Source organism: Capra hircus, chromosome 22, assembly GCF_001704415.2.
Source record: "Capra hircus breed San Clemente chromosome 22, ASM170441v1, whole genome shotgun sequence".
NCBI lineage: Eukaryota > Metazoa > Chordata > Mammalia > Artiodactyla > Bovidae > Capra > Capra hircus.
The window spans coordinates 4446790-4471429 of record NC_030829.1 but is presented as its reverse complement, the minus strand read 5'-3'; the positions used below and the strand labels follow the sequence as shown (position 1 = coordinate 4471429).

General features: G+C 40.8%; 1 protein-coding gene across 10 annotated transcripts in view; it reads right to left on the bottom strand.

The window, feature by feature from the left end:
• RBMS3 (RNA binding motif single stranded interacting protein 3) overlaps positions 1–24640 on the bottom strand; it is an 819111-nt gene that overhangs the window by 111697 nt on the left and 682774 nt on the right. For 6 of the 10 annotated variants that reach the window (XM_013973416.2, XM_013973419.2, XM_005695511.3 and 3 more), the window contains 2 exons: positions 13688–13784; positions 11438–11488 (listed from right to left, as the gene is read on the bottom strand). In XM_013973416.2, coding sequence (XP_013828870.1) covers positions 11438–11488; positions 13688–13784 — 148 coding nt within the window. The remainder of the gene's footprint in view (positions 1–11437; positions 11489–13687; positions 13785–24640) is intronic. The other 4 variants (XM_005695513.3, XM_005695514.3, XM_018067046.1 and 1 more) reach the window with 1 other exon arrangement.

Sequence of the window (24640 nt, the reverse complement as noted above, 5' to 3'; positions counted from 1 at the left end):
CCCTTATGGCAGAAAGTGAAGAACTAAAGAGCCTCTTAATGAAAGTGAAAGAGGAGAGTGAAAAAGTTGGCTTAAAACTCAACATTCAAAAAATTAAGATCATGGCATCTGGTCCCATCATTCATGGGAAATAGATGGGAAAACAATGGAAACAGTGACAGACTTTATTTTTCTGGACTCCAAAATCACTGCAGATGGTGATTGCAGCCATGAAATTCAAGGACACTTGCTTCCATATCCTGGCTAATGGAAGAAAAGTTATGACCAACCTAGACAGCATATTCATGGGAAATAGATGGGGAAACAGGGGAAACAGTGTCAGACTTTATTTTTTGGGGCTCCAAAATCACTGCAGATGGTGACTGCAGCCGTGAAATCAAAAGACGCTTACTGCTTGGAAGAAAAGTTATGAGCAACCTAGATAGCATATTCAAAAGCAGAGACCTTACTTTGCCGACTAAGGTCCATCTAGTCAAGGCTATGGTTTTTCCAGTGGTCATGTATGGATGTGAGAGTTGGACTGTGAAGAAGGCTGAGCGCCGAAGAATTGATGCTTTTGAATTGTGGTGTTGGAGAAGACTCTTGAGAGTCCCTTGGACTGCAAGGAGATCCAACCAGTCCATTCTGAAGGAGATCAGCCCTGGGATTTCTTTGGAAGGAATGATGCTAAAGCTGAAACTCCAGTACTTTGGCCACCTCACGTGAAGAGTTGACTCATTGGAAAAGACTCTGATGCTGGGAGGGATTGGGGGCAGGAGGAGAAGGGGACGACAGAGGATAAGGTGGCTGGATGGCATCACTGACTCGATGGAAGTGAGTTTGAGTGAACTCCGGGAGTTGGTGATGGACAGGAAGGCCTGGCGTGCTGCGATTCATGGGGTCGCAAAGAGTCAGACACGACTGAGTGACTGAACTGAACTGAGACAGCATATTATAAAGCAGAGACATTACTTTGTCAACAAAGGTCAATCTAATCAAAGCTATGGTTTTTCCAGTAGTCATGTATGGATGTGAGAGTTGGAGTATAAAGAAAGTTGAGTGCTGAAGAATTGATGCTTTGAACTGTGGTGTTGGAGAAGACTCTTGAGAGTCCCTTGGACTGCAAGGAGATCAGCCCTGGGATTTCTTTGGAAGGACTGATGTTAAAGCTGAAACTCCAGTACTTTGGCCACCTCATGCAAAGAGTTGACTCATTGGAAAAGACCCTGATGCTGGGAGGGATTGGGGGCAGGAGGCGAAGGGGACGACAGAGGATGATATGGTTGAATGGCATCACCGACTCAATGGACGTGAGTTTGAGTGAACTCCGGGAGTTGGTGATGGACAGAGAGGCCTAGTGTCCTGCAGTCCATGAGGTTGCAAAGAGTTGGACATGACTGAGCGACTGAACTGAACTGAACTGAATAACCTTGAGAGCATTATGCTAAGTGAAATATACCAAATAAAGACAAATACTACATAGTATCACTTATATATGGAAGATAGAGAAAGACAAAAACCTTCAAACTCATGAAAACTGAAGAGAGACTGGTTTAAAGGGCTGGGCGTGGGGTGGAGAAACAGGTTTTTGGTTAAGGGTACAAATTTTCATCTATAAGATAAGTAAGATCTGAGATGCTGATATAAATCATGTAAACTATAGCTGATAACAACACTATGTTGAATAACTGAAATTTGCTAAGAAAGTTGAACTTGAATGTTCTCATCAGAAAAATAGGATAAATATATGGGGCGATGAAAGTTAATTAATAATTAATTAACTAGATGGTGGGAATTATTTCATAATAAATTCATTTTGAGGGGCTGTACTACATGGCATGTGGGATATTAGTTTATCAACCAGGGATCAAAGCTATGATTCTTGCATTAGAAGTAAGGAGTCTTAACCATTGGACCACAAGGAAAGTTCCATGTATATATAATATATATTTCAAATCACCAGGGTGTTTAATTATTTTAAAATGTTATTTGTCAATTATACAGCAATATAAGTGAAAAAGAAATAATTCTTGAGGATATGGTATTTTTTTTCTTAGATAAAAAGTTAATGTTGTAAACGTATGATGTTCTTAACTTTCCTATTGCTTAATATATAAATTTATGGTGATCCCCACCAAAATTTTAGAATTAAAAAAAAAAGAAAAACTCATTAAACTTCTCCTAATGTAATCTGAACATGTAAAATGATATGAAAAAATTTTGAGAAACAACAAAATGTAACAATTGAGGCAAGCGGTGCTATTATAAAGTGACACTAATTAAAATAATAGAGTATATTCAAGAAACAAGTAGGACTGAATAGTGTCTAGAAATAGATCCAAAGATATAAAAATCCTATTATAACAATTGGCATAAAATTGCTCCAAAATCACTGCAGATGGTGACTGCAGCCATGAAATTAAAAGACACTTACTCCTTGGAAGAAAAATTATGACCAACCTAGACAGCATATTCAAAAGCAGAGACATTACTTTGTCGACTAAGGTCCGTCTAGTAAAGGCTATGGTTTTTCCAGTAGTCGTGTATGGATGTGAGTTGGACTGCGAAGAAAGCTGAGTGCTGAAGAATTGATGCATTTGAACTGTGGTGTTGGAAAAGACTCTTGAGAGTCCCTTGGACTGCAAGGAGATCCAACCAGTGCATTCTGAAGGAGATCAGCCCTGGGATTTCTTTGGAAGGAATGATGCTAAAGCTGAAACTCCAGTCCTTTGGACACCTCACGCGAAGAGTTGACTCATTGGAAAAGACTCTGATGCTGGGAGGGATTGGGGGCAGGAGGAGAAGGGGACGACCGAGGATGAGATGGCTGGATGGCATCACTGACTCGATGGATGTGAGTCTGCGTGAACTCCGGGGGTTGGTGATGGACAAGGAGGCCTGGTGTGGTGCGATTCATGGGGTTGCAAAGAGTCGGACACGACTGAGCGACTGAACTGAACTAAACTGAACTGAGAGAAAATATAGATGACTCATATGGTAGACATTGTTATGATAATTGGTTACCTGTTTGCATGAAAAAAAGAAAGAGTTGGATCACAGTCTCATTTCATGTTACAAAATAAACTCCAAAAATCAAAAAAATTAAAATAAAAGTTACTATAAACACAATAACAAGAAATGGTGCTTTAAATCATACAGTTAATAAGGTATTTTGCACAGTGTCCAGATATTTTAAAGCAGAGACTGGCAAAATATAGCCTGTAAGCCAAATATGGCCCTCACCTCTTTCTGTAAATAAAGCTTTATTGGAACTCAGCCCTGGCAATCCATCTGTGAATTATGTGTGGCTGCCTTCATCCTGCAGCCACATGTGACAGCAACCACATGGCTCAAAACACAGAAAATCTTGTTGTCTCTTTATAGAAAAAGTTTGCTGATCACTGCCCTTAAGGGAAAATAAATATGAACTATGTAATACTAAATACTAAAGTCATGCATGATAAACACTATAAAATTAAATTCCAAATAAACTGGGAAAATATCCAGAATATCTCTGGCAATGTTAAGTTAAAGATTGCAATAAGTTCCTTTAAAAAAAACTAAGATCACTACTCAAAAAGAGAAATGAGCAAAACAAATAAACTTGGAGCTCAGAAGAAAAAAAAAATTAGTCAATATACATATAAAAGTAACTCAACTTCTCTAGGACTCAGAGAAATAAATAACATTGGTAAGATACCACTCACTGTTTATTACATTAACAACATATTTGAAAGTTGGGATCACCCAGTATTAAGTGAGGCCTGGGGAAATAAACACTCTCACTTAAAGTTCAATTTGACAATAACTATACCAAATTTTAAAACACACATAACTGTTATTCTAGAAAATATATTGCAGATATTTTTTCACAAATGCTCAATATTACAGTCTTAAGTGTACAACAAGTACCAGCTACAAATTAAAGGACTATGAATAGGAAACTGGCATATTTATGTAATGCCATGCTATAAAGCGTTAAAAAGAGTTGACATAGATCTTTAGGTGACTCATGTGTAAGGACCTCTAGCATGTTCTAGTGTTGGGAAAAAATAAAGCCAACTGCAATACGGTATTTGAAGAGTGACCTTGTATATGTTTAAAGCGCACACATTAGTGCACATGCATGTCCGTATACATAACCATTGACTGCATGCTGACATACAAACTAATTATCAAGGTGTTTTCCCTGGAGGATAGAGGTGATGAGTGAAAGAGTCCTACAAGGAAAGTTTTAAGCTGTATATACATTTGTGTTTTATTTTTATTTAAAAAAATTTTTATTGGAGTATAGTTGCTTTACAATGTTGTTAGTTTCTGCTGTAAGCAAAGTGAACCAGCTATATGTATACATGTGTGCATATGTGTGCTAAGTTGCTTCAGTTGTGTCCAACTCTTTGTGAACCTATGGAACATAGCCCGCCGGGCTCCTTTGCCCATGGGATTCTCCAGGCAAGAATACTGGAGTAGGTTGCCGTGCCCTCCTTGGGGGAATTTCCAGACCCAGGGACTGAGCCCGTGTCTCTTACGTCTCGTGCATTAGCAGGCAGGTTCTCTACCACTGGCGCCACTTGGGAAGCCCATACATGTAATATATCCCCTCTTTATTGTATTTCCTCCCCATTCAAGTCACCACAGAGCACTGAGTAGAGTTCCCTGTGTTGAAAGTGAAAGTTTCTCAGTTGGGTCCGACTCTTTGTGACCCCATGGATTTTACAGTCCATGGACCTCTCCAGGCCAGAACACTGGAGCCCACTCCAGTGGGCTTGGATCTTCCCAACCCAGGGATCGAAACCATGTCTCCTGCATTGCAGGCAGATTCTTCACCAGCTGAGCCACAAGGGACACCCAAGAATACTGGAGTGGGCAGCCTATCCCTTCTCCAGTGGATCTTCCTGATCCAGGAATCAAACTGGGGTCTCCTGCATTGCAGGTGGATTTTTTATCAACTGAGCTATCAGGGACTATACAGCAGGTTCTCATTAGTTATCTATTTTATACATAGTATCAATAGTGCATATACGTCAATCCCAATCTTCTAATTCATCCCCCTCCCCCCACACTGTGGTAACTATAAGCTTGTTTTCTACACCTGTGACTCTATTTGTGCTTTGCCAATGAGTTCATCTGTACCATGTTTCTAGATTCCACATATAAGTGATATTATATGGTATTTACTTTTCCCTTTCTAACTTACTTCAGTCAGTGTGAGTCTCTAGATCTACCCATGTTGCTGCAAATGGCATTATTTCTTTTTTGAATACTGAAAATATTCCATTGTATATACGTACCACATATACATATATACAATGGCTGAGTAATAGTCCGTTACATATATGTACCAGATCTTTATCCATTCCTCTGCTGGTGGACGTTTAGGTTGCTTCCATGTCCTGGCATTGTAAATAGTGCTGCAATGAATATTGGGGTGCATGTATCCTTTCGAATTATGGTTTTCTCCAGATATATGCCCAGGAGTGAGATTGCTGGGTCATATGGAGTCTTTCGGGCTTCCCTTGTGGCTCAACTGGTAAAGAATCCACCTGCAATGCAGGAGACTTGGGTTCTATCCCTGGGTTGGGAAGATCCCCTGGAGAAGGGAAATGCTACCCACTCCAGTATTCTGGCTCGGAGAATTCCACGAAATGTATAGCCATGGGGTCACAAAGAGTCAGATGCGACTGAGGGACATTCACTTTTGGGGGTTCTTCCCTGGTAGCTCAGTTGGTAAAGAATCCTCCTGCAATGCAGGAAACCCAGGTTTGATTCCTGGGTGGGGAAAATCTGCTGGAGAAGGGATAAGGCTACCCACTCCAGTATTCTGGGGCTTGGCTTGTGGCTCAGCTGGTGAAGAATCTGTCTGCATTGCGGAAGACCTGGGTTCTATCCCTGGGATGGAAAGATCCCCTGGAGAAGGGAACCCGCTCTGGTGTTCTGGCCTGGAGAATTCCACGGTCTGTATAGGCCACGGGGTTGCAGAGCCAGACATGACTGAGTCTTTTACTTGGATCTTCCCTGTAGCTCAGAAGGTAAAGAATCTGCCTTCAATGCAGGAGACCTGGGTTCTATCCCTGGGTTCGGAAGATCTCCTGGAGAAGGGAATGGCAACTCACTCCAGCATTCTTGCCTGGAGAATCCCATGGACAGAGGAGCCTGGCAGGCCACAGTCCGTGGTGTCGCACAGAGTCGGACATGGCTGAGAGACCAACACTACTATACTGAGACTCTACTTTTAGTTTTTTAAGGAACCTCCATCGTGGCTGTGCAGGCACTTTTGAATCATGAGCTTTGAATTTCATTGTTTGAATGGTTTTTGCCCCTAAGTTCATTTTAGATTATTTTTTTTAAGTTGCCATAGAATTTTGAAGTTACATTTAACAATGGCAAGACCAGCACTGCTTGCTACAGTAGTTAGGGTATCAGGGAGACTTTGTATGCAAGTGTCTGTATTTATTTTACCCCAGAAATCTACTTACAGGGAGCTGACACCCATATGAAGATCCTTCTAAATTTATTTTCAAACATTTTTGAATTTTCTTCTGGTAGAAATAGTGTACATGGGCTAAAGTTATTGATTTGTGTTTGCTAGTTTCTTTAAAAAGATTTGGCCAGTAGATCCACCAGGTAAAGTCCCTACATAGCAAACACACTTTGTCTTTGTTTGGTACTTTGACAGTGAAACTCAGAAGGTTAGAATTTTTGCTCAGCTCAGCAGCTGGAATAAAAAGATACTATCTGAAAACACTTCTTTCTGAACAGAATTCTAATGATTTCAATGTCCTTTCCAAACTTGATGATATGCTTTTAGGGGGAATGTGTCTGCAAGTCTGGAGGACACAGCCATTAAAATTAAGCCTTACCTAATCACCAATTACCAATGAAATATTCTTGGAGTTTTCTTGAAATTTTTATTGTTGTTGTTCTAGAGGGAAAGTTTATATTGATACGTTAGCTGTAAATGTAAGGTTTATTCATCAGAAGTGTTATAATTTAGCCATGTATAGCAACAAATCACACAGTGGTTCCATAAAAGCATCTTGCATTTCTTAGAATCCTGTAGTTAGATAGTATAGTATTAGTACAGTCATTCAGTCATGTCTGACTCTTTGCGACCCCATGGACTGTAGCCCTCCAGCTTCCTCTGTCCATGGGATTCTCCAAGCAAGAATACTGGAGTGGGTATCCCTTGCTTCTCCAGGAGATCTTCCGAATCCAGGAATTGAACCTGGGTCTCCTGCACTGCAAGGTGGATTCTTTACTGTCTGAGTGATCAAGGAAACCCAGTAGCTAGATATCCTGTTTGTAAATAGGTAAAAATGAAAACTGACCTTTATCCTCGAGAATAAATAGTGCTAAACACATGAAGAACAGAAGATTTATGATTCACACAAGCTTAAATAGAATTTAAGAGAACTGAACTCTGCTTCTTCTTGGGAGCTATCATCTTCTCTCCCTGTCAGCACAGATTTAACAGAATACCCGACGTATCCCAACATGGGGATTTCAACTGTGCATTCATAGAAGATCCCAGTGTGACAAGCTGCCAAGCAAAGTAGATATCTAGTTCAGTCCATCACCTATTAAAATCCTGCCAGCGTCATGGTGAAATTTCAGAGTTTAGGAAAGAAACCTTGCCCCGGCAATCAGCAACACGTGCCTGATGGCGTCGGCAACGTCAGCAAACAGTGCGTTCCTGATTTCCACCCGCAGTGTTCTCTTTCAGCGAACAGAAAATAAAGTGCGAATGAAAATGCTCTTGCTGTCATCAGCAGGATTTGACCTGATCAAGTCCCAGAGTCCAACACACAGACAGAGAATGGTTTCCTTGTAGAAACACCAGGACGAGAGAGGATCCAGGCAAGGAAACTTTTAGCCCCTTTTCCTTAATAGTGACAAGTTTCTCAGAGTCTTTCTTCTAAAGTTACGAAAAGGTACACTCAACACAGCTCAGAAATGTCAGTCTCTGAAGAAGAAAGCCTAAGCCCGCTGTAGCTTTACACTCAGGATTTCTGTCGGTCTCTAATCCTTTCTTTCCATCAGTTCACGTCTCCCTTACAGATCATTACCCTCCCAGGTACGAAAAGACCAGAGGCACCGTGATCTGGGTTAAGACTTGACCGGAGCACTGGCTTCAGATACAAGCCTGGCTAAGACTTTGGGGCTGGTGAGTCAAGCCTGCAAAGAACCTGCAGGACTCTGGCCACAGTACAGGGGTCTGTGAGCTTCATCACGATGGGGGAAGCATGTCTTTACCCTATGTACAGAGACCTTATCTGTGAGAGCTTCACAAAATCGTGGAAGCGAAGACATGAGAAAGGAGAAAAGTTGTAAACAAACCATTATTATGGGCAACCTAAGGAAGATGTGTAGCTATTCACACCTTGAATTTATTTGTAAAGTAGGTTCCAGTGACTGCCACACAAGAGGTAACCCAGTAGGCCTTTAATTCTTATTTTCATTACTTGTATTTATTTTTATTATAGGTGTTGAAAGATTCAGCAGGTAAATCAGAGAAGCACCAATCTAAGTGATTCATCTTATTTATAGCCACAGAGGCTACCTCCACCAAACTCATTAGTAAAGTGTGCAAAATGAGCAGGATAAATGTGGTAGACATGGCTGATTATTGCTTTTTCTCCAGTTCTTCCTGTACCAACACTCATTTTACATAATTGGCCTAATCTAAAGCAGAATTTACAGTCATCTACTCATATAACTGAGTAATGATAACAGTAATTTATTGAGTGTTTGATATTTCTTGGATGCTATTTTAAGAGCTTTAAAGCATTACTTCATTTAATCTACTGAAAGCATTATAATTTAGCTGTGATTGTGTCCATATTACAGATAAGAAAACTGTGGCTCAGGCAGTTTGACTGCCCAAAGTCCTAGATCAGAAAGGATTTCCTCTCCCAAAGAGCCTAACCAAGAATCCACGCTATTAATCGCCAAGTCATTCATTCCTTCCCTTCACATCCAGGTGATTTTATTTCTTTGCCATAGATCATCACCTACGTATTTTTATGTTTTAATATTACAGAGCAATTAATTTAAACAACCCCACTCTGATAATAAAACCAAGATCAGTTGCATCAAAGTTCTTCATACAATAAAACAACCAACAAAACTGTTTTAAGGAAACAACTGATGGTACAAGTAATGTGTTTCTAAAATGCTGTTTAGCCAGTGTTTCCAAGTTAAAAACAACAAAGTGGTGGGTGGCCCAGGGCCACTTCTGTTCCCAGGAAATCTGTCCCAGGCACAAGTGCTACATTTTAAACCAGGGGTCCCTAACCTCCAGGATCTAATGCCTGATGATCTGAGATGGAATTGATGTAATAATAATAGAAATAAATTGCACAATAAATGTAATGCCCTTGAATCATCCTGAAGCCATCCCCTGCGCCACTGGTTCGTGGAAAGATTATCTTCCACAAAACCAGTCCCTGGTTCCAAAAGTTTGGGAACTGTGGTCTTAGACAGGGTGACCTAAGCTTAAACATCATGCAGAGCTAATCAGGGGAAGGGGTAATAGGGAGCAGCAGCCGTGGCAAGAAGATCTCACAGGGACAAATGAACACACACACACACACACACACACACAACTATTGCTGGGGAGAAAGATACTAGAAATAATAAACCCCAAATTGGGCGAAGCTGGAAGCTGGGGTAGGGAGGAGGAGGTGTTCATGAAACACTTTGCTAGGGTCCTGAATGACAGTTGAAATAAAACACAAATGTCTTCCCTTCTCCTCACAGCTTCGCAAGTATTGTAGAATCATACACCTTTGGTATCTGCAAAAAAAAAATTCAGATTTTTCCAGATGTGCATTCCTTGAGGTCGTAATGAGATGATGCTTGACCTCCGCATGAGGACCAAGCTAGCCTCTGTACTCTCTAAATACACACACATTATTTCCTTAGAAGGTAGTTGCTTCCTTCTAGAAAGTCTCTTTAGAACCTGGCAAGGCTTCTTCCCTCTTCCTGTGTTGGCCCAGTCTGTGCTATATATTGGTCTGGCAGCTTCTATTGGATTCTACCTGATGACGTGGACAGAACAGAACAGCCTGGCTGGATTCCTTGCCTGTCAGTCTGATTTCCACAACACAGACCAGACGAACTCACAAAGCCCCCAGGTAGGCAAACAAGAGTAAACTGGGACATTTGCGAAATGAGGCCTAAAGTTCTGTTGTCAGAAGCTACATACACTTTATTTTTCAAATACAAAGCAAATTATCAAAACGCTATGAGCAACACGGAATGCGCCTTTAAAAAAAAAAAAACAAAACAGCTGGAGAAAGCTCAATTGTGAAAGCCAGGTGCTGTGATCTTTTGAGTCCAGGAAAGGGATGCCTGTGTATGTAACGCCCTGTTTTTGATATGCATCACTTTATCTGTATTTAGCTTTGAAAAGAGTTAAAATGTAGCATTGCTTCTTCTTTGTACGCCAATACATTCACTAATAAGGATTAATGACCACAATAAGGTATAACATGTGATACTGTAACCACTGTTTTCGTATATTCTCTTGGCTTTGATCCTCCCCAAAGCCATGTTAAGTATAACGACAGAAGAGGAAACCAAGCTCCAGATTTGAACAGACCCAGGAGAGGACGCCAGAGACCCTGTCACACAACTTCCCACTGGGGACATTCCCCCTCCTCCAAACTCTCATGAGTGTATCATTCTAGAAATCTTCCTGTCCTCTTCTTTTCAAGAGCTAGAAAACATGCAAGAACTTGACACAGATACACGGAGTCACTCGCCTTCAGCCTGTATTCTAATGGAATATCTAATATTTTTCCTTTGGGACAAATGTCATATTGTACCACAAAATGGAAAAAGCTAGCTAGCAGAACATAGTTTGATTATTTGGGGAAGAAACTTTCCACTAAAGAAGAGAATAACCCTTTTAGTTAACATAAAAGTCATCTACCAACCTTACTGTCTACTATCTAGCCACACTTATTTGTCGATGAATACCTTCCTATTTCAAATATGTTGCTTTGAGTCAACACCGAGCCATGATTCGCAACTCGTTCCCAAAGCATCCAAAGAAAAGAAAGCATAACAGGAGATGGACAACAGAAAGGCTTTCCTCCTACAATGGATTTAACTGTCCAGAGCACACAGTACTACCTGCAGACCTTCCCTCTCCCTAACAAATGGCAGACATCAACATGAGAGGTTGATTGCTATTTCTTCCCATCAAGTTGATTCTCACCCTCCCTCCCTCTCTCTTCCTCTCTCAACTCTCTTTCTCTCCATCACTGTCACCATCTCTGCCTGTCGTACATGCTTTTGTAGAATTTCAGGAACAGCTCTGTATCTGGAAAACAAGGCTGCCAGAAAAAGGCATGGGACAGAACAAAAGCTTTACCCCAGAGCTTCTACACGTTACAAACGCTTGCACTCAGATAATAGAAACATCGAGCCTCAGGTGACTGAGAACACTTACTGTTGGTTGCATAACGTATGGCGGATGAGGCATCCATGAAGTACTCTGGACCTATGCATCAAACAGCATTTATTAGCACAAAGCAATCACAGAGAGAACTTGGTTCTTGCGTTCAGTGGAGTCACACTAGGTCATAAGAAAGTGGAGTCCATCTGACTTAGTGCTCAAAACTAAGGATAGAAAGGAAGCTCTTGGACCCGATTTATTTGGTCCCTGAAACTTGGTAAAATGAAAGCAAATTCCTACTTCACTGGAGATGGCGGTAATGCCCACATGGGCCAGGCTACACCATGGGCACATTTGGAGGCTGGTATTGGAGATGAAAGTCTTAGGAGGCTTCAGGGATCTCTTGTTTGGAGGTCAACACGCTGGAAGACCCAGGTGAAGAAAGAAGGAAGCATTACTTAGCATGATTGCTCAGACTTCCTTTTTTTCTGTCATTGGTTCTAACCTCAAATTCTCAAGTGATCCCGTCTTGGAAATAAATCCAAGTGGTGAAAGTTGGGGAATGAATCAGAGAGATCAACCAGAAATTTGGGGGAATGTTTTGGGTTAAACCCAAGTTAAGTAAGTCTGTGATTTTTCTCTCTTGTAGTAATTGGTATGGTTACTAAAAATGAGTGTATGAACCAGGAAAATGTTCTGAATATTTCCCATCAGTCAAATGAGAAAGTCAGCTTCTAAGAGCTGAACGTGACATAGATAGCCCTGAAGATTTTGGTTTCAATAGACTCACATCAACGAGACTGCCAATGAACTTTAGACTAAAAAAAAAAAAAAAGTGGTGAAAAGCAAGAATCAGCAACGTAGGAAATTGCTCTAATTCCTTTTTGAGAAAAGAGAGCTGGAGTTAAATTCCACTTATGGGCCCTCCCAAGTGAAATGACAGCTCTGTGGAGATTTTATTCATGACACCAAAGTGCTCTACAATGGAGCTCAGTGGGTGGTCTTGGCTGAAGCAGAGGCCAAGATTTGCAAAAACGGGTAAAAAACCCAAAAGCACATATTACAACCAGGCAGGCCTGTAGGAAGAACAAAAACTGAACAGCATCTGCACTTAGCCTCGTGGGTCCCCAGGAAAGGCATTTAAGAAATCAGCCATCCAGAGACCCTCTATTGCAACTCACACAAAAGTCTGTTCCACTCACCCACTGGCATGTATCAAGAACCTAAGTGCAGACACAGAATGAAAGTGATCTGCTTCAGAGTGAGGGGGATCTGTTAAGGGGAAATGGGCATAGTCTCAAGCGGGATGCTCTGACAGTGGGGATTTCCTGGCATGACATAGATAGGTAGTGGATGAAGAACGTGAAACTTCACTGAATTCATAGCAATCAGCAACATCACAATCCCCACCCCAAACCCCCACGCCCACCCCCACCATGTGCATGATATAAGGAAGCAGACAGGCACACACCCTCGCTATCTCCAAAGCTGCAGCAATGCCACTCGACCAGCTAGATAGCATTCATAGGCAATTTTGTTTCTAACTAGAATTAGAAGAACTGTCTAAAGAACTACATGAGGTAAAGAGAAGGAGGGAGAAATATTTGTGATAACTCAAAGGAATAAGATAAGGAGCCCTGTTTGAGGGGAAGGATGGCTATTTCTTTCCACCTGCACAATTAAGGCTAACTGGCGACAACGTCCGGTTTAGGACACACACTGAGTCTCAGATTTTCTTGTGCTTCAACACGTGGAACCCCTGAGGTCTCTTCTGACCTCTTTGGAAGTGAGAATGAAGTCAGAGGAGGAAGTAGGAATTACTTTTACCCCTTTGATAATTTTCCCTACTTCTTGGAGGCAATGATTTAGCATCCATCCATGTAACTTTCCATGGATACACAGAACGACTGTGACAAATGACAAGGATCCCAAAGGGAGTGCAAGGAGTTGCCAGAAATGTGCTCTCAGAAAAGATACACTAGGGAACTGTGACAACCAAAATAACAGACAACACACAAAGTAACGTCTCAGTGGTGAGAAAGCTGCACTAAGGTTGGCTGAAAAGCAGCCAAATCATGAAAGCTCAGCAGGCAGAATGGAAGCACAGTGGGCTTTTATAATTCAGTGAAACAGATGCAAACAAGCTCTTGAAAGCGTAGGCTCAGTGGATAGTTTGAATATTATGACATTAAGATGGGACTAAAGGGAAGACAACTTGAAAACTCTACTGTGTCCTTTTTGACTTGAGGTAGTCTATTTTTGGCAAGAAAGGTCTCTCGGGACGTGCAGGTAAATCGGACATACCTGGTATGTGGAGACAGGGGAAGCAGCAATGAATGGCGTGATGGATGTCTGTGGAATCATGCGGTTGGTTGCAATACTGTACGGTGAAGAATAAAATCTGCGAACAGAAAAAAAAAAAGAAGATTCATAGATTTGTGATGCTATCGCACACCTGGCTGCTAACCAAATGCTACCACGCGTGTCTGAAGAAGATTGACTTCCACCCTCGTGTGACCCATTCACTGTTAACAGGAGCGGACAAGAGACTGATGGTCTTTGATTCCACTAAGAAATAAACTGTTCTAAACAAAATGACAACTTTGGGTCCTCTTATAAAATTGGCCACGCAGAAATCTCTTAGGCCAGGTGAGTGTAACAGTATGTTTGATCAACAGGGGAGAAAAGCTGTGGGTCTTGTTTTTGTTTGTTTGTTTTAAGGCAACGCTATTATAAAGCTCCTTGAAACAAAGGTGAATTGGTAGCACCAAGCTTTATGAAAGTGGCTGGTGCTACACAGACATAATTGCATTTATTTCTTCATTCAAGAAAGAGGATCAGCTTCCAGACAGTTCTGGATAATTTATGCTAGTCCATGCCCTTAGGCAAAAACTAACCTAAGTACTTTCTCCATGAAAAGAAAAGGACAATTTGCGGAGAATTTGGGTCAAGATGGAGGTTCTGCACCTATGTGATATTCTCCTGTAGACTCTAGAAAGCACTGCATTTTCTAGTCCTCCAGGGCCCTCCAGTGAACAAGTATAGAAAAACACTGGGCAAGATCACGTGTGGGTGCATGCTCAGTTGCTCAGTCCTGTCCAACTCTTTGCAATGCTATGGACTGTAGCGCAGTCCATGGACAGCCTCCTCTGTTCATGTAACTTTCCAGCCAAGAATACTCGAGTGGGTTGCCATTTCCTCCTCCAGGGGATCTTCTCAATCCAGGGATCGAACCCATGTCTCCTGCATTGGCAGGAAGGTTCTTTACCATTGTGCCACCTGGGAAGCCTGGGCAAGAGCAGAGCCCCACAAATCAGAGGAGGGATGATTCTTCCGGATATCTATTAAAGGATAGATTTAACAGGGATCTAGGACTTCCCTGGTGTCTCAGACTGTAGTCCGCCTACAATGCAGGAGACCTGAGTTCGATCCTTGGGTCAGGAAGATCCCCTGGAGAAGGAAATGGGTACCCACTCCAGTGTCCTAGCCTGGAGAGTTTCATGGAGAGAGGAGCCTGGTGGGCTCCAGTCCATGAGTTCACAAAAAGTTGGATACCAATGAGCGACTAAAATTTTCACTACTGTCAAGGGTATTGAAAACACTGACATTCCATCTCCACTCAGACTATATCCTGGAACCCATAAGTTACCTAACGCTCAGATTCCTCAGAAGAATTTTAAATCATGTTTCCTTTTTCATATCTCACTGGTAAGGGAAAAGTCTAGAGTGACTAACCACTGAACATGCACACAAAACCAGGATGCCTGTGATGGACTATTTCCCTGTTATGAGGATAGATTGGAAAAATGCCAATTAGGGCTCATGGAATCATTGTTTTCATTATGCCATACTCTTTAGTTCAGTTCTGCTCAGTCGCTCAGTTGTGTCTGATTCTTTGCGACCCCATGGACTGCAGCACGCCAGGCCTCCCTGTCCATCACCAACTCCTGGAATTTACCCAAACTCATGTCCAATGAGTTGGTGATTCCATCCAACCATCTCATCCTCTGTCATCCCCTTCTCCTCCTTCCCTCAGTCTTTCCCAGCATCAGGGTCTTTTCAAATGAGTCAGCTCTTTGCATCAGGTGGCCAAAGTATTGGAGTTTCAGCTTCAACATCAGTCCTTCCAATGAATACCCAGGACTGATCTCCTTTAAGATGTAATGGTTGGATCTCCTTGCAGTCCAAGGGACTCTCAAGAGTCTTCTTCAACACCACAGTTCAAAAGCATCAATTCTTCAGCACTCAGCTTTCTTTACAGTCCAACTCTCACATCCATACATGACTACTGGAAAAACCATAGCTTTGACTAGATGGACCTTTGTTGACAAAGTAATGTCTCTGCTTTTTAATATGCTGTCTATTTGGTCATAACTTTCCTTCCAAGGAGTAAGAGTCTTTTAATTTCACAGCTTCAGTCACCATCAGCTGTGATTTTGAAGCCCATAAAAACAAAGTCAGCCACTGTTTCCCTATCTATTTCCCATGAAGTGATGGAACCAGATGCCATGATCTTAGTTTTCTGAATGTTGAACTTTAAGCCAACTTTTTCACTCTTCTCTTTCACTTTCATCAAGAGGCTCTTTTGTTCTTCTTTGCTTTCTGCCATAAGGGTAGTGTTATCTGCATATCTGAGGTTATTGGTATTTCTCCCAGCAATCTTGATTCCAGCTTGTGCTTTGTCCAGCCCAGCATTTCTCGTGATATACTCTGCATAGAAGTTAAATCAGAAGAGTGACAATATACAGCCTTGACGTACTCCTTTTCCTATTTGGAACCAGTCTGTTGTTCCATGTCCAGTTCTAACTGTTGCTTCCTGACATGCATACAGGTTTCTCAAGAGGCAGGTCAGGTGGTCTGGTATTCCCATCTCTTTCAGAATTTTCCACAGTTTATCATGAGCCATACAATCAAAGGCTTTGCCATAATTGATAAAACAGAAATAGATGTTTTTTCTGGAACTCTCTTCCTTTTTCCATGATCCAGTGGATGTTGGCAATTTGATCTCTGGTTTCTCTGCCTTTTCTAAAACCAGCTTGAACATCTGGAAGTTCACAGTTCACGTATTGCTGAAGGATGGCTTGGAGAATTTTGAGCATTACTTTTCTAGTGTACGAGATGAGCGCAATTGTGCAGTAGTTTGAGCATTCTTTGGCATTGTCTTTCTTTGGGATTGGAATGAAAACTGACCTTTTCCAGTTCCGTGGCCACTGCTGAATTTTCCACATTTGCTGGCATAATGAGTGCAGCACTTTCACAGCATCATCTTTCAGGATTTGAAATACCTCACCTGGAATTCCATCACCTCCACTAGCTTTGTTTGTAGTGATGCTTCCTAAGGCCCACTTGAGTTCACATTCCGGGATGTCTGGCTCTAGGTGAGTGATCACACCATCATGATTATCTGGGTCGTGAAGATCTTTTTTGTACAGTTCTTCTTTGTATTCTTGCCACCTCTTCTTAATATCTTCTGCTTCTGTTAGGTCCATACCGTTTCTGTCCTTTACTGAGCCCATCTTTGCATGAAATGTTCCGTTGGCATCGCAAAGTCAATTGAATTACTACTTCTAGTTTATTTTCTCTTTTTAAACATAGATTATGACTGAGGTTGGAATTTTGGAGACAAAAGCTTCCTCATCTCTCAGAGGTCTCTGATGTTTTGAATAGAGAATCTCATGAGTCACCTTTCTAAAGAAGCATTCCACCAGAACCCTGCTGAGTGTAGGGGGGGTAGATTTCAATGTTTCCAGGGTTCAAAGAGTAAATTTTTTTTTAATTTTTTTTTTTAAGAGTAAATTCTTTAAGCTTAGATTCTATACAAGTCTCCAAGCAAGGATTATAGAACTACAGTCTTAAATTGATCTAGTTTTCAACAAGGATTATAAGGTTAGGGTCTTTTGGTTAAAAAAATGTAGTTGAAAAAATTACTCCCCTACCCATTGTATTCTCCTTACTATCCGTTCCTACATCTACCACGTCTCTAAATCTGCTCTTGTGTAGTTCAGGAAAAATGAATTATGACTATGTCATGTACCTATTAGAATGATCTAATTTTTTAAAAAAGGCAATCAGAGCTGTCACAGAATTAGAGAAGGTGGAATTCTCTTTCATTGTTGGTGGAAATAGAGAATTGTCGTGCCCTTTTAGAAAACAGCTTGGCAGTTTCATATAAAGCTAAAATACACATAGCATATAACTGGAAAATCCCACTGATACATAGCAACTAAAGATAAATGAAAGCTTGAGTTCACACAAAAACCTTGATGCAATTATTTACAGCAACTTTGATACTTGCCCAAAACTGGAAACAAGCCAAATATCCTTCAACTGAACTGATTAACAATGTATAGTCCATCCATACACTGGGAGGCGACTGAACAATTAAAACGAAATAAACACTGGTGTGTTTAACGTGGTGAATCTTGAATGGATTATGCTGAATGAGAGATCTCAGACTCCAAAGACTTCATATTTTATATCTATTTGTATAGCGGTATGGAAAATGAAAAACTATACATTCCAAAACCAAATAATGGATGCCAAAGGCTGGGCTTCAGGGAGGAGTCTGACCACAGAGACGTGTGAGGGAATTCTGGGAAATGATGTGACTGTTCTGTTTCTTTGTTGCTTTGCTGTGTGCTTTCCAGGCCTCATACAATTGTACCCTATTAAGAGTATGTACATATATATATATATATACTTTTAACAAATCTGACTTTAAAAAAGACAATTACTAAGCAAGAAAACATCTATTCTTCCATTTAAAAAAAAACTGTATTGAAGGATTTACTGTGTGTACCAAAGATGGGTAAGGCATTCATTTGAGTTTCTCTCTTTAGCCACTTAACTTGAATGTCCTTTGTGCATTTACCAGCCTAAAGCCAGCCAATGGCTTTCCATTGCAATGAGAACAAAATCTGAATTCCTGGTATCGGCTATTGCTAGCACAGTAAGGCTACTGTCCATCTCTCTTCCTTGAGCCAACTAGGATCCATCCAACCACAATGACCTTCCATCACATGAGCCTGTCATTCTCATCTTGGGCCACTGACCTTACAATTCTCTTTACCTGGTATGCTTATTTCCCCAAATCTCCCTATAACAACCTCTTTGTCATTATTGATTTCACTCAACTTTCCCTTCTTCTGAGAGCTCTATAGCTAAAGTAGCAACAACCGTCTCTGCCCCAATTGTTCTGTGTTCCTTTCCTTGACTTTATTTTTGTTTTTCCCCATTGGCATTATCACTATTTAAAGCAGCCTTTAAAAAATGTCTTTATATATATGCTATGTGCTGAATGTGTGTCCCTTTAAAATTCATATGTTGAAGTCCTAACTCCCAGAGTGGCTGTATGTGGAGATGGGGCCTCAAGGAAGAAAGTAACATTAAATGAGCTCATGAGGGTGGGGCCCTAATCTCCCAGGGTTAGCGTCCTTATAAGAAGAGATGCTCCAGAGACTTCCCTCTCTCTCCACACATGCACACAGGGGAAACGCCATGTGAGGACACAGTGAGAAAACAGCCTTGTAAAAGCCAGGAAAACAGTCCTCACCCCAGACTTAGTCAGCCAGATCTTGATCATGGACTTCTAGCCTCCAGAACTGTGAGGAAATATATTTCAGTTGTTTAAATCCACACGATCAATGGCTTTTTTTTTTTTTTCTTTAACAACAGTTGAGCTGATTAATGGAATACATTAACTGGCTATCTCTCCCTCTAGAATGTTGGCTTCAAGAGAGTTGAGGACACCTGGATTTGTTGCCTAGGACAGAGTCTGGGACATAATAAGTATAGGCATACCTCATTTTATTGTGCTTTGCTTTAGTGTACTTCAAAGATACTGTGATTTTTACAAACTGAAGGTTTGTGGTAACTGTGCATTGTGAGACGATGATTAGTGTTTTGAACAATAAGATGTTTTTAATTGAGGTATATACATTGTTTTTGTAGACATAATGTTTTGCAAACTAACATTCTATAGCCTAGTCTAAACATAACTTTATATACACTTTTAAAATTGTGTGACTCATTTTATTGAGATGTTTGCTTTGTTGCAGTGGTCTGGACCTGAACTCACAGTATCTCCAAGGTCTATCTATGCTTAATACCTGATGGCTGACTGAATAAATGAGTGCAAAACCGCTTAGGGGGATAGGCAGTGATCATAGTAAAGGATGGCCAATGTCAAATGTGTGGAGACACAGAAGACGCCATCTGTTCAGATAGGAAACTGAGAACTGAGAACTGAGAACGCTGGCTTACATCACAAGTCACCTATCTGCACCTCTGTACATCTCAATGAAAGCTTAAACTAATGCCCGTTTTCTAGGCATATAGAGAAATTGATAATCAGAGAAAACAGACCTTTTATACAAACATCATGGTTTACATCTAGAAACACATACACACACACACACACACACACACACAAAAAACCCCTTCAGGTTTTATCTTAGATTTTACTTATGAAGCAGTGAACAAAAAGATTTATGTGGGGCTCATAATGACCTAACAGGCACTCATGACCACTCCACTAAGAGCCCTTTTCTCCACATAGGTTTAACTTCTCTTAGAAACCTAGTCTCAGCCTTACATACCAACAGCATAAATCAGGCTTCACATTTTAGAGTGGCTGGTTTATTTTGCAAAATGTACTAAGTGGCATATTATTAAAGATTTTAAAATTTTTAAAAAAATAAAATAAAATAAAACATTTTAAATTAAAAAAAAAAAAATGAAAGCAATAAGGACTGGATGGGCAGCCAGCATTTACAGCGAACTTTACAGGGAAAAAAGAACAGAAACAGAAAGACAGCCAAGTAAATGGATACTAACAAAGTGTGTTTTTGTTCTATTTGCTGTAACCCTATCCGTCCAACAAGAATGGTATTTCATACTCCCCAGCAAGTTCCAACACCGTCTGCCACTCAAATCGGAGAGTCATTTAGAACAGAAAATGTACTGGAGAGATCAGACTCAGTACACTATCTTGATCCCCTAATTCTGGCATTCTGAAATAAGCTCTCCCCAAGTCCAAACATAAACCAGATGACTTTACAGGAAAGCTTTGCTTAAACCACGGCAAGAGAGGCTGTTATTGCATCTGAGGCTTAAAGTCACCATGTCTAAAGAAAACGCCCCGAGCCGGCCTCCAAAGAGAGAGCTTCAGAATGAGTTTCCCAGTCTCATCACTTGTTCTCAATCCCTGCCATGTATCCTTCATGGTTCACACAGCCTCCACATTTTAAAAGAAGAAGAAAGAAAGGACATCCAAATAAAAACTTCAAGCATAGGCATCCTATTTTGGGGGAACAGGAAAGGTGAAATTGACTTTGACAGCACTTTAATTTTGTGGCTATAATAAGACAGCTAAGGTCATTTGAAACGTGACTATATTTTTACATCTGGTTATATTAATATATGCATTATGGGCTTCCCAGGTGGCTCAGACATAAAGAATCTGCCTGCTAACGCAGGAGATATAGGAGAGGTAGTTTCGATCCCTAGGTTGGGAATATCCCCTGGAGGAAAAGCATGGCAACCCACTATAATATTCTTCCCTGGAAAAATCCCATGGAGAGAGGAGTCTGGAGGGCTACAGTCCATGGTGTCACAGAGTCGGACATGGCTGAGCACGCACGCATAGGTGTGTCACGCCTTGCAAATGCTGTCACAGAAAACCTGGAACGAATTTTTAACTAACCATGTTTTCCAGAAATAGTTTACTAAGATATTTATTATAGTAAATTCACAGGTGTGGCAAGTGTTTCTTTTCTATGCTGTCCTAAACATAGACAGAAGCTTTCTTCCCAGGACATAGAAATATTTTTGGTTGTCACTGGGTCAGAGGGCTGCTCCTGGCATCGAGTTGGTAGAAGTCTGGGATGCTGCTAAACACAGGACAGTTTCCACCAAAAAAAATGATATGATCCAAAGTGACCCTCATGTCAAGGTTGAGAAGCTTTCCTTGGGAATGTTGACTAGTTACTCTGGAGAAGTTTCACGTGAAAAAATTCCAAATGTCACAGGGTCTGAGAGGTTTAATTAAGCATGACCTATCTGTAGAACTCTGAGCTGGCCTCTGAAAAAAGTCGTATTTTTAAGGAACGCAAACATTTATTTAGTTTTCTGGCTTTAAAAGCAAGTGGCCTCCAGAAGTCTAAAGAATGGAAGTCTAGGTCACTAACAGGACATTATTTTACCTGCAGAAGAGCCATCTCCAGGGAATTTGGCAGTCAGTAGTGAAATCTTATTTCACTGACAATAAGAATAACATGAATGCATCAATAACCCCAGGGTAGGATTTTTTTGTAACTCTAAAAAATCACACACAATCCTATATGCACATTGAAATAAATGGTGTTGCCTTGTCTTTCATGTCCACGGGCCATTTTGTTGGAGTCAGAACCACGAATCCTCGGGGTAACCCTATAGCATAAGATTAATAAGGTGTTGGTCCCCTTTATTGTAATACCACGTATCTTTCACATTACATTCCTTTCCTAGTATAAGAAGATCTGGTTTCTGTATCACTTAATATCAAATGCCATATAAAACAGTTGGCAAGCCAAAGCTATAGAAAACATTTTTCTGGGTCATCCCAGTGCACCAGCCCCAAGCATCCTCTATCCTGCATCGAACCTAGCAAAATAAAGTAAAATTTTAAAAAAATAATAATAAAAAAATAAAAGTGAAAAAATAAAATAAAATATATATTTAAAAAAAAAACATTTTTCACCCACATCTATCCCAAGAATACATTTTATTCAAATCAAACAATCCAAAAGGCATTTACACAGCAGACCTTAGTGGAAAAGGCATAGGAAAAGATGAGATTTTGACTGGGGAAGGAATTATTTCCCACCTCTTATGCTCATATTTGAAAGTGATGGGATCTCATATTGGACTGTTAAAAAAGCAATAGGCCAGTAGTAATAACACATTATAGAGTTATGCCAGATAGCTCTGAAAGAAGAATGAGCATTTACAGTCTCCTAAGTTGACCTGCAGTAAAAAAGTACCAAGTGGTTTCCTTTTCCATTGCAACCCAGATACCTCTTCACTGGAACCTTCAAAGCCTTTGACTGGACTGATTTTCTAAAAGCGATCACTTGGGTAGATTCGAGCAGATGACATGACTGACATTTTCTGCCACCTACACTCAGACTGCTCGGAGACACCATGGTCCACATTTACATTTACAAACGTTTGTTCTTCATTAGAGAAAAATCAGGCTAAATTTGGGAGTACTGATTTCAGTTTGATGTTGCTGTATAAACATTGAGGTTATGGAATTCAGAACATTTAACAGTTTATACAACTGAGCTACCAGACAACCCAGACACACGTCTGAATTTGATGCTCAGAAACCCCTATGACTGAGTGCAGTTATAGGATGCTCCAGGATTACAAAATATGTCCTTTTACTAAAAAGAGAAAAATTGAAGTATACTTGGTTCACAACGTTGCATTAATTCCTAATGTATAGCATAGTGACTGAGTTACACACACATTGTTTTCACTACGCTTTTCCATTATGGCTTATCACAGGAGCTGTAGCCTCCTGCGCTATAGTAGAACTTGTTGTTTTCCCTTCTATATATAATACTTGGCATCTGCCAATCCCAAACCCCCAGTCTGTCCCTCCCCACCTTTCCCTCCCCCTTGGCAGCCACATAGAATTTCCATATGACCCAGCAATCCCACTCCTGGACGTATATCTGGAAAAAACTCGCACTCAAAAAGATGAGCCATGTTCTTTAGATGTGACACGCCGCCAAGAGGACGAGTTCATGTCCGTGCTCCATCAGGAGGCCTTCCACATCTCTTACTAGAAAGTCACTGCTTTTACTCTGCGGTCCTGCGACATGTATGTTAACTTTTTTTGTGAAAAGAATAGAAAAACATAAACAGTGGAAAGTAAGTCTCCCTATCACCCCTCCTTCCCAGCACTCTGTTGGCCCTCCCCAGAGAGTGACTGCAACCATGTCTCATGCCTTCCTTCAGAAATACTTTGTACATCTGAAAGGTGAGACATACATGAAACTCAAAGCACTCTGCTTCTTTCACAATACTACTGGCCTTATATCTAGAATTTGTGTGCATGTCCATTGTTCCTGATAGCATGGGAACTTTTTTTAAAATCTGCATCACCAACATGATTTTATTATTACTATTTTATTTATTATAAATTTATTTAATTGGAGGCTAATTAGTTTACAATATTGTATTGGTTTTGCCATACATCAATATGAATCCACCACGGGTATACAAGTGTTCCCCATCCTGAACCCCCCTTCCCCTCCCTCCCCGTACCATCCCTCTGGGTCATCCCAGTGCACCAGCCCCAAGCATCCTTTTAAACAGTACAACAGATACGAAAGAAGAGCGGTTTGTTGAACTGCGTCATCATTAAGCCATCTTTAACAATATTAACTGGATTGGAATAGGTTGCAACTGTATTTTTTGATATGTTTTTCCTGTATCAAATGGGATCAGTTTCTTCTCTGCAGCAATACATATTTATGCCTCTGTTAGCTTACCACTCTCCCCCCAAGTTAGGTTTGCCTACTGGATCGAATGGGCTTCCACGGTGGAACTAGTGGCGAAAGGAAACTGCCGCCAAATAGGAGACATACGAGATGCAGGTTTGATCCCATGGGTCAGGAAGATCCTCTGGAGGAGGGCATGGCAACCCACGCCAGCATTCTTGCCTAGAGAATCCCGTGGAGAGAGGAGCCTGGTGGGCTACAAACAGTCCTCGGGGTCACAGAGAGTTGTACACAACTGAAGTGACCTAGCACGCACACAGGCCCTGGACTGAATACATGGGTATAAATATGGACTAAATACTTTACTCTGGACATTCATATTCGATCCCTTCATATGCTGAATTTTCTAAATCAGTTTCCACATCTTTAAGAGGTACATGCTGACAATAAGTCAAGAAACAGGATATTGAGGAAACATATGGTTATTCTGACATCTTAAACATCCATAGAAATGATTATTTATATGCTGCCATATAAGGCAATTAAAACCGAAAAGACCAAAACATTTTAAAAACTCATGTATATGAAGAAATACTAAGTGAATAAGGTTAATTAGCTATAATTTTTCTGTTTCTTCCATTTCATGATATAAAATTTCTACCTTCTTGGTACCAACACAATGCATAATCTGATGCTTCTAAAATTCCACTCTTAACCCAGGACATGAACAACTCATGTGCAGTTTGGCTCCTTTGGATGAAACTGG